Here is an 11,531-nt window from a genome sequence, read left to right as displayed (position 1 = left end):
TAGACTATAGACTAGACTATAGACTAGACTATAGACTAGACTATAGACTAGACTATAGACTAGACTATAGACTAGACTATAGACTAGACCATAGACTAGACTAGATTATAGACTATAGACAGACGGACAGACATGGCTAGATTGTCTTAGAATTTAATATAGATCCAGAATATATGTATATACTTTTATGGATCTATGACCAATATTTCGGAACATTACAAAGGAATGTTAAAATCAATATACCCCCCATCTTTTTGATTGAGGGTATAATATAAAAAATTGTATTCAACAAAGTACTTTTTCTACTATTTAAATATTGGCAACCTATTCAAATCTCAAGATCTTTATATGTAATAAAAGAAATAGCCATTATTATTTATTTTTCAAGCCTTAAGCACTAAAACTACTTTACAAAAAAAAATCATCTTAAAACTTTTGTTTATTCACTACTTTAGGGTCGCTTTTATGCCCTGAAAAAAATAAAGTAAAATTTTTGTTTTTAACATCAATTAATAATTAAATTCGATTTTGTATAAGAAAAATAGGAAACAACACTGCAAAATAAACAAATTTCCTAGCATATACACAAAAACAATAACAAGATAATACAACTCAAAACAAACTTTTTCCAAGCGCCTTAAGCTAAAACAGCCAAAATTAAAATTTAAATTTTTTCAAACAAAACTAGAAAATCCTCTGAAATGTTGTTGGAAATAAGTTTCATTTTATTTTTGCTGTAAAGACCATTCAAAAATAAAAAAACTTTTAAAATAATTTCAAGAGTTGTAAGCAAATGGGCAAAATAGAAAAAAGCAACAAAGTTAATGAAAATGCAATTGGCATTAATTGAATTTTTTCTCTTTTTTATTTGTATTAAGCGAGCATTGCTTGCAATTACTGCTTTAAGTAGACATGCAAAAAAAAAAGTTTTTACAAAAGTACTTGCACTTTTTTTCATTCAGTGAATATTTTATTTAAATAGAATTTAAATTGTAAGAAAAATAAATAAGGTTAAGGATTTTTTCTTGAACAATGTTGTGCATAAAATTGGGTTCGTAAATAATATTGTAGAAAAAAAGTTTTGTTTTTCTCATAGAGAATTGAATAAAATAAAGAAAGATAATAAGAAAATAAATTGAAAAGTATTTGCTTTTCAATTTTATATAAAATTCTTCTAGATATGTATGTTATTTAAATATTAATGTGTTTTCTATCACTTTTTCAATCAAAATACAAATATTATTATAATAGAAATAATACTTATGGGGAAAGTTGTGTAAAGAAATAAGTTTTTGTTTACAGTAGAGCCACTACTGCAAACGACTTTGAAAATTTTATTCAAAGTTTTTTCATAATTTCTAGAAAAGTTCTAAAAATTTCTTGTTATGTTCGCTTCTAGCCAACGATGTATCAGTATGGAGGTTTCTGGTTCGATTTATTTTAGATTTGATTCTCTGATCTATTAACATTAACAAAATTTGTATATTGGTTCCACTGTATATAATATTGGTTATCTTTTAACAATAAAATCTGTATGATTTACATGCATCTTTTGCATATTTTTTTTTTTTTTTCTTAAAATAATAAAATTTTTGTTTGCTAACATTTTTTTTATAGAAAATACATTTTGAATATTAAAACTTTTTCATATTTGTATTAAAAGTTTTGAAAGACATTTTTGTTTAACCAAGATGAAAACTCAAAGTTGAGTTTTGAAAAGTAACAAAGACATCACGTCGTTTATGATTACAAGAAATATGTATGTCTACAATTTTAAATGATTTAAGTAAATAATGGAACAAAATAGAAAATACATTTTGTAAAAATAAATAAAAAAATTCTTTAATTTTTTTTGAGAATTATTTACAGAGTAAGTAATCTGTCATGAAAACAACATTTTTTTAAGGGAAAACAGTTGTTTTTAACGAAAATACCAGTTTTAAATGAAAATACTGGGTTTAAATGAAAATACCGGTTTTTAATAAAAATACAGTTTTGAATAAAATCACCGGGTTTTTAATAAAAATGCCTATTTTTATGAAAATAAAGATTTAATGAAAAATCGTATTTTAAATGATGAAACTGGTTGTGGATGAAAATATCAGTTTTTAATGAAAACACCGGTTTATTTATAAAAATGCCTATTTTTTAACAAATTAGATTTAATGCAAAATTCTCTAGCTGTTCCCGTTTGGATTCTATCGTGTTTTCAACAGACAGACGGACGGACAGAAGGACGGACATGGCTAGATGGTCTTAGAATCTAATAACGACCCAGAATATATATTATATATATAGTTTTCTAGTAAGATTATATCGATGTGTTACAAACGGAATGAAAAAACTATACACCCCATCTGTTTAATGGTGGGTATAATAATGACATTGATTTTAAAACTTTTTATTTTAGAAAAAACTGATTCTTGTTGAAAAGTTTGGTTTTAATGAAAAAATTTCGTTTCAGATGGATTTTCAATGAAATGACTAGGTTTTAGATAAAATATCTAGTTTTTTGATAAAGAACTATTTTTTTTTTTCGTAAAAAAACTGGTTTCTGATAAAAAAAAGTAAAACTTGATAAAAAAAAACAAACTTTCCGATTAAAAAACCGTATTTTGATGGAAAATTGGTATTAAAAATAACAGCTTTTTGATTAAAAACTTAATATTTTTTGTTAATTTTTTTTAAGGGTTTTATGAAAAACAGTTATTTTTTTTATAAAAATAAAATTAAAAATAAAACTGACTTTGGTGAAAATACTGGAAAAATTTCTTTTTAAATAAAAAACTCATTTAAAATGAAAATATTACATCTGGACAACACGTTAAGTAGAGAATTTGATTCCAAGGATATTGTAAGGACCTTATTTCAGAATCTCTCTAATTAAATTTAAAACTTCTTTTTTTAAGTGACAAATGCGAACACTATTCAGTAATAAAGAAGAAAAGAATACAAATTCAAAAAGATTTTTAGCTTAATTTAATTTAAATCCATTTTCTTTACTTTCATTACAAACAACATTATTTACATTAATAAAAAACCAAAATAAAACAAATAAATGAAATAATAAATAATTAGGAAAAAAACTCCCTTTAAATTGAATTGTTTTTAAACATACAAAACAATCATTAACTTTTGCATAATTACTAAAAAAAACACAATACAAAAACTCATACCAACACAAATCAAAGTTTAATGCCACTTAAAGAAATACGAAAATGAAATTGAAATTAAAAAACAACAACAAAAATTAACAAACTTTTAAAACAACTTAAGTTGCTCAATTAAACTTCAAATAAAAATACCAGGTTCAATTAACATAAAACATGCAAACATAGAAGGCCTAAAAGTTTTATTTTAAAAAACAACTGTTAAACTGGCAACAAGTTTTTTTGAAAATTAAAAAAAAAACAATTAATTAACAAATTTTAATTATTATTTAACAATTATTAACTAAATATTTCAATTTCTTTTACAATTTTAGATCCTCCGATTCTTCAACAATAACGGCAACATCAGCCACAACAATAGCCACACATCATCATAGTGCAACTGGTGCATTGCTACAACATCAACAAAATCAATTTCAAACAAATACAACAACGACATCATCATCAACAACAACAAATAATAGCAATAACAACAATAACAACAATAACAACAGCAGCAGCTTAAATAACCATCAACGTCTACCATTTTGTGGTTTAGATTCCATTAAAGGAAGTGACAATAATGGTGGTGATGGAATTGCTGGTGGCAGCGGCTGTTTAATGATGGGTGGTAAAACAAATTTAAGTTTCGACTTAAATGGCAGCCACATGGGTATGCATACAATAATTCATGGTGGCGGCAGCAGTGGGGGTATAGGTGGCGGTATCAGTTTGCCCATCGATAATGCTTCAGATCAATTTCATTCGTTGGATGCCAACGATAGTTCATGCTGTGGCGATGGACAATTTGAAGATGATATGCAGGCGTTATTGCCAAAATGTTCACGTCTATCGAGAGATGAATTAAGTCAGGTGAGTGTATAGAATAGGGAGGAGACAGCGAGGAACAATGTCATTTAAATACTTTAGTTTTGGAATCGATTTTAGTGAAGATATAGATTGTAACTTCTTTAGAGATGTTTGTTGGACACTAAATTAGTTGAGAAGAGAGAAGTTTTGAGAACCACGTGTAGTATGAGTAATATTTTCCTGAACAAGAAACCACGTGTAGTATAAGTAATATTTTTCTAAACAATACTTTACATATATTTGTTCAATATTACTCCATCATATATCCTTACAAAAGCTATTTTTCTCATAAAATTAAAAAAAGGAAAAAAAATATACTCATTTTTTACAAAATTTTAAACACAACTTGGTTCATAAACTAAAGTGTTTTTCCCTTTTCCTATCCATACTTTGTCTATTAAATACTCTAAAGCTAAACCCTTGAAAAAGAAATCTATTTACAAATCTATCTACAACAAGAGGCGAGGGTGAGTACTCTACTCCTCCTCTTAATGTTAAGGTATTTGTTTTGCGAAATTACTCATAAGCCAGTGTAAATAACAAAAACAATGAAGACAAATGTGTTTTTGTATTTGTGTAAAAGTATGTATATATGCATTTAAATATAAATGTAACAACAACAACAAAAAATGTGTAAGAAAACATAAAATGCTGTATACTTTTAGGAAGATCTTAAGCTAAATACAAGAAGTAATATTATTTTAAATTTATTTACCTTTAGGGGAAAATGCTAAAGTTCATGTTTTTTCCATTTATGTGAAGGAAAACAAATTGGGTTTCTTGTTGCTGTAAAGAGAAAATAATATTTGTTTAAATAAAAATTTTTTTGTAAGAAATTAAATTAGTTTTTAAAGTTGTTATTTTTGAATTATTACGGGTTTAAATTTAACAATATTTTGGGTAAAAATTAAAAATTAAATTATATACAATTTATTTAGATTTTTTTTTTTTTGGTAATTTTATAAAATAAATTACTAAGTACCAAAATGTTAACAGAGCATTAGTGCTGTTGTCAATTTTACGATGTTTGCCTGTCCACGTACAAATAACTCATTAAGCGTTATGTTAAATTATAGTTTCTTGTACCAGGGACAATGAGTATTGCAGCTATTTAAACTCAGTTCATTGTTGCAATTAAGCTCGACCAAAAACTCCCTTTAAAACAAAACTTTTTTACAACCACTTAAATAAAATGGCTTTTGTCGTTTCCACAAAAGCACCCAGAGTTTTATAGTCTTATTTAAAACTTTTATCAAAGGTATATAAGTCAAATTTTTATACAAAATTTGTTCTATAAATGTTTTATAAATGATTTTGAATCAGGAAAACAAAGTACTAATCCATCATTTAAGCAAAAGACAGTTTCTAACCTATAACACAAAGGAATTTAACCTTAACGTTTTTTGAAACATAAACAAAGCAATAGTAAAAAAAGTTACAACATACTACGATACAACACCGATTATGAAATGGACTATTATTTTGAAGCTTATAGTTAGGCTTCAGGACGTTATAAACATTTCTACAAAAATGGTAACTGCGCGATGTTTAAATGTCTTAATTCTTGAAATAAGTAGATTCTAATCTCTGGACTAAAGACCCTGCACTGTGACCCGCCTGACGTGATTGTTTACGTTCACTGGTCTGACTACGAATCAAATAAACCCCCAGTTTTTGGTCTCGACATATTTAAGGAACTGGTAGCACTTCTATATATTTGTCCAATCCACAATCGATGTCGTTTTGTATGTCATAAAAATTTTTCAAATAATATTTTTTGAAACAAAAATATTACGACATACTTATGTATAACACCGATTGTGAAATGGACTATTATTTCAAAGCTTATAAAGCGACAATTTTCAATGGAATCAATGAGCTCTAAAATAATTTTAAATTTGAACGATATGAAGTCAGAAAAAACTCCTTCGTTGTAATGATTCTGAGCTGTCAATATTATCTGTTACAAAAAAAAGACAACTTCTTAAGTTTTTGTTAAAAAATCTTGAATAATTCTGTTGGCATTTGTTTTTAAACAAATTACAAAATTTTTCCTGGAAACATAATTTAAATTTAAATCACAATAAACTTATTATAAATAAAAATTCCATTTTTTTCTATTTTAATCTCTTTTGCTTTATTTAGAATTTTTCTACTTATTTTTAAAACAAAAAATGAACTCGAAAAACTTATGAAAAAATATACTATAAATTTTATAACAAAATTTACAAAACGAGCAACAGAAAAAAAACTTACTCGACAATTACATTTTTCATGCATCAACACATTGCAACTGAAATAAATATGTTGGCAACACTTTTACTTTGAGCAACAAAAAAATGCATATTATTCATACAAAATAGCAAAATAAAAAAACATCAACTTAATAACAAATGAAAAAGTATGCAGACTGGAATTTCTGCAATAAAATATAAGAACATTAGGGAGGACAAATATTAAAAACTAAAAAAGATATTTATAATAATGCGTTCATTATTAAGGTTTAACACCCGTAGTCATAAAGATATTAATCACTTATTTTAGGTTTATTACTCAGATTTTTCATACAAAACAAATAAACTAAATTTTAATTTTTGTAAAAAAAATTTGTTGGTCCCTAGAAATAGTACTTCCCCAATGCCTATAAAGCTATTCACGTAATATGCAAAAGTATTATGCATACATCTATATATATGAACATAATAAATAAAATGTATAAATATGAATAATAAAAAAATACATATTCAAGGAGATGTATCACAAAAAAAATTGTACACAAAAAAAAAGAAAATCATACTCCACATTCAACAATGTCAATGAAGCCTTTTGGCAATATTTGGTTTCTCTATTTATTTTTATTTTTTATTTATATCCTTTTTTGTGGAAATAAAAAGAAAAATATTTCAAGAACTTTTTCCCTTTTTTAAATAAAATTTATTTTATTATGCTTCTTTTTTTTACAAACACATATTCAATGAAATGAACGCATATGAATATGTGTGTTATTTGTATGTGTTTTTATTTGATTTATTTCATACAGTGCAAATTACTTTAAATTTGATTTTCATGCTGCATACTTTTGGGTGTTCGCTTTTTTTGTTGCTGTCTTTGTTTGGTTAGATTTGTATGTACCTATTGGTTGTATCTTTTTATACACATAAATAACAAGGACTTTTTGTGAAGAATTTATTTAAGGTTTTATTTCGTATAAAATACGCGTAAATATATTTCAAATACTAGGTATTTATGTACTTTTAAGCTTATTTTTTTTATAACTATATAAAAGGTGTACATTTTCCCTTGAATTTATTTCTTGAGATTTATTTGCTTTTAAAATTTTCAACAAGGTAATTTTATACTATTGAAGCCTCCATAACAAATGCTCAGAATATAAGTCACATACATACTTACAAAATATTGTTAAAGATGTAATATGTACTTATAAAGGTATGTGTCTTTAGGAAAAATCTATTAAATTGATTTTTATGTAAGAAGAGATTTAAAAGAGTGTAATTGAAAATCAATTTCAAAGATAAATAATCAGATGTTTAAAAGTACAGTATATTTGGTCATAGCTGACCATGAATTTATTGACGAAAAAGTGTTTTTTGAAATAGGCTTCATATGGAAAGCGTCAGATTTTTGTAAAAGTAATTTATGCATAACATTCTACAGTGGAGAAGAATATTTCTTGGAAATAAATAAAATTTAACATCAACGTTGCAAGGAAAATTGTTTGATAAGTTATCGTGGTAGTTACACACGAAGAGTCAAGTAGAGTCAAAGGAACTACGTTTTGACCGTGCCACTCCATTTGTCAGTACGACAGTACTCATTAAAGTGGAGCCCAAGCCGACTTGCATGTTCGCCTACCACCCATGTCCCGTAAATATTGCTATCAACCTTAATATATCCTTCCTACCTCTGATTATATGGTGTCTTGTGGATTTCTCGTTGAAAGACAGCTGAAAAGAATCTGTGGATACGCCAACGAAGATGCTTCTGAAACGGCATTGGCAAGGTCAACTATATGTTCATTTCAATAATAGTCCCATGCGCTGGGGCCCTTTAACAAATCCTTTTTGCAATTTTGGAATTTTTATCAAAATTTTAACTTTAGGCCGTATGTTCTACAAACCTGAATCTGGAATTTGCAAATCTGAAAGCATTGCTAAATTATTTTCCCAGATCGCCAAGGAATGTGACCCCTGTGGACCAAATTGTAAAAAGTTCCAAAATATTCCTCTTTAAATCTTCGTCCTTTATAAAATTTTACACTTGTTAGAATTTTACTTAAAACATAACTTCTGAATAAATAATATATCCTGCTTTGAAATTATAGTAGGAAGTCGTAAATAAAGGTTTCATAAAGTTTAAATTCAGAAAAAAACTTAAGCAATACAATTCTTAATAGAATGTTATGAAGAGCTCATTCTTTGAAATCGAACAACGAACGTTTCAGAACGACTTAAGCTCTTTAAAGTTCTATATAGGCATAACCTGCTCAGCTAAGAGAGTTGATGTGCTCCCCTTTATTGCCTCAGGTGTGAATCAAACCCTCAACCTGCGGTCTTTTAGATTAGAACACTAGCCACTAATTTACGGGAGGCCACAAAGAAACGTTCTTATTTAGCTCAAAACGTTGAAACAAATCAAAAAGGACTTTAGGACAATTGTCAAAATTCCCACTCTTAAATATGACGGAAAGACACACATTTTAAATTGAACAAACAAGTGTAAAAGTAAGCATTAGAATTTCCACTTTTAAAGAATGAACTCCTTTAATTTCCTGCTTTTCAACATGCCTACACATATACATTAAATAGCAATAATAGAAAATGTTGTATGTATATGTAATTGTAACATTTATAAGTTTAAGTGCATCCCTTGAGGTTTTATTTATTTGCGTTTCACATGTCGTCTACGTTCCACACAATGCTGCAAGCATAGCAACACATATCTCCACATAAGTTGACAACATCATACTCTTTCCCTTGCACACACACACACACAAAGATATAACATAAAATATTTGTAAACATGTTGTATTATATGTCCTTCAGTAATTTTTGCATTTCCTGGTAAGAATCTGCTAACTCCCCTTCCACAAATTGCAACTATAACACATACACATTCAAACATACTCAAACCTTAGAATTCCCTTTATTTATAGAGAGAAAATCTTGTCTGTTTTTTTTTCATTACTTCGGTTATTATTACCCACTTGTGTCTGTTACCAATACCACCACACTTTTATAGTCTTATAAATTTGTTTGTCTATGTATGATTTTTGTATCTGTGTATATGTATATGTTTTCAGTGTCATGATATGTGTAATTTATTTGTAACATGTGCGTAAGTAGCATTTATATAAGTATTTACATCTGTTGGTTTGTCAGTGTTTTTTACAATTTCTTTTTTCTTTAAGGCAAAAAAAAAATCTTAACATTGATTTGTATTATTTTAGACTGTGTTACAGGTTTTTTTATTACAAATTAGGGTGGTTTTATTAAATGTATTTGTCAAAAAATCTATTTTTATTGGTTTCTCAAATAAAATATTACAATTTAAAAAAGAAGGCAGAAAAAAACGAGACATACCAAAGTTAAAAAGGAAGACTATTGAAGTAGCGCTGTATGTAATATAAAGAATATAAAAAAATATTGATTAAAAGAAATTCTAAGTAAATTTATAGAAAAGTAAATCAGATAAAATGCTATCAAATACATTAAAGAAATTGATAATATTTATTTAAAATCTATTTATGGAACCCTCTCGAATAAATCAGCTTTCAGGGGGACGTATACATAATTTTCATAAAGTCCTATTAATAACAAGTATACGCCTTACACTATACTTAATAGGGAATCACTCATTATGTATACGCACTAGTGTACTCTTTAAAAATAGTTCATTCAACTTTACTATGAATATTCAAAGCATACAAGTACAACATACAACAAATATAATCAAGTCAAGCATGACTTGCTAAAAATGTCCCCTTTTTAGAAACAAACAAATAAAACCATTTATCAAAATTCGCCACAAAATTGTTAATTCTGCCAACAAAGGCCTTATTCATTATCACATTCTACTTTATCAAAGGTTTATAAAATGCATTTTATGGAAACATTTGGAATCATTTAAACCTTAAATAAAATTAAATTTTCTTTCTGAATATGAGAAAAAATACTTTGTATTAAAAGTACTAGTGCTGGTCTTTTAACAAACTCTAAGATATTTTAATTAAATATGCAGAAATTACAAAATCATCAACAATAGCAATAACAATTATAGCAAACAATAGGAACACAATCTAAAATGATTATAATGCGACTACACCCTAAAAACAAAAACATTTTAACACTCACTTTTGATTTCCTTCATTGGTTGACAAAACACTTTACCATGATCATCTATGTAAAATGTTGAATTTTGTATTCATTCATTTTCATACATTTTACATGACTGTATAGAGTAATTTTACAAAATATAAGAAGAATAAGTATATTGCTGTTTGTGCTATTTGCATAACTAATTATCTACTAAATTGATTTGTCAAATTGTTCAAGCATTTAGTTTATGGAATGATGATGATGATGACGATGATGATGATATTAAGACAAAAAATACACCACACGCAGAGGTTTAATTGAAAGTCCCCTATGCCTTAAACTAACTTTTAACTTGTGCTTGTGTTTTGTTGTTTGACAGTTTGGGTAAATTAAACCATTATTGTCTAATGAAAATATTTAAGTGAGTATTTAAATTAACGTTTCTTTTTTCATTTCACTTTGACAACTTCGTGTTCATTTATTTGTTTTTGTGTTCAATAGCAAAGAAATGTTTTTTCTTTTTTTTTTAGTTAAGTATGATAAATGTTGTACGTGTTTGGGAAATTACTGTAACATGTCAACTAGATTATATTTGTAGACTTTTTCTGTTTTCATTTTTGTGTCAAAAGATTAATTGAAATTGTTGTAGGATGTTGCAAATTTGTTCTAAAAATGTTGAAACGTGTGACAGAGTCCATTTCAAAGTTTTTTTTTACTTTTTGTTACTTGATTAAAATATTGAAGTTTTTTGACACGTGATTTCATTACGGTTAATAGAGGGACATTTTGTGTGCTTTTATATTAGAGAAAATGTCTAGAATGTTGGGGACATTTTCAAGAAAATGTCATTACGCTGTTTATTAAAAAGAAATGTGTAAAGAAAGTTTTTATAGTTTGATAGAGTTACGGACAAAATTAAAAATACTAATTAGAAAAAATGAAAGGAGACACATAAAAAGTTTGAAACAATAACATATTGGATTGTCTAGTTTATAATTTAGTTTTTAGTCTATATTGTAGTCTATAATTTATTCTATAGTTTAGTCTAGACTATAGATGAAATTATAAACTAGGCTGTAGTCTAGTCTATAGTCTAGTCTATAGTCTAGTCTATAGTCTAGTCTATAGTCTAGTCTATAGTCTAGTCTATAGTCTAGTCTATAGTCTAGTCTATAGT

The 11,531-nt window shown here is 26.8% G+C and overlaps 2 protein-coding genes across 7 annotated transcripts in view; one reads left to right on the top strand and one right to left on the bottom strand.

Annotated features, from left to right (window-relative positions):
* The window catches only part of LOC111685044 (protein vreteno), a 125,851-nt gene that overhangs the window by 30,637 nt on the left and 83,683 nt on the right, over positions 1–11,531 (bottom strand). For 2 of the 3 annotated variants that reach the window (XM_046946860.1, XM_046946858.1), the window contains exon 10: positions 4,735–4,805. The gene's annotated coding sequence lies outside the window, so the exon portion shown is untranslated. Of the gene's footprint in view, positions 1–4,734; positions 4,806–9,619; positions 9,652–11,531 lie in introns of all 3 variants that reach the window. The other variant, XM_046946859.1, reaches the window with a different exon arrangement.
* The window catches only part of LOC111679282 (protein sprint), a 290,124-nt gene that overhangs the window by 208,230 nt on the left and 70,363 nt on the right, over positions 1–11,531 (top strand). For all 4 annotated transcript variants that reach the window (XM_023440821.2, XM_023440822.2, XM_046946857.1 and 1 more), the window contains one exon: positions 3,485–4,022. In XM_023440821.2, coding sequence (XP_023296589.2) covers positions 3,485–4,022 — 538 coding nt within the window. The remainder of the gene's footprint in view (positions 1–3,484; positions 4,023–11,531) is intronic.

This window comes from Lucilia cuprina, chromosome 3 (assembly GCF_022045245.1).
Source record: "Lucilia cuprina isolate Lc7/37 chromosome 3, ASM2204524v1, whole genome shotgun sequence".
In the NCBI taxonomy this organism is placed as follows: domain Eukaryota; kingdom Metazoa; phylum Arthropoda; class Insecta; order Diptera; family Calliphoridae; genus Lucilia; species Lucilia cuprina.
The sequence above is the reverse complement of the archived record's forward strand: the minus strand, read 5'-3'. Positions and strand labels throughout refer to the sequence as shown.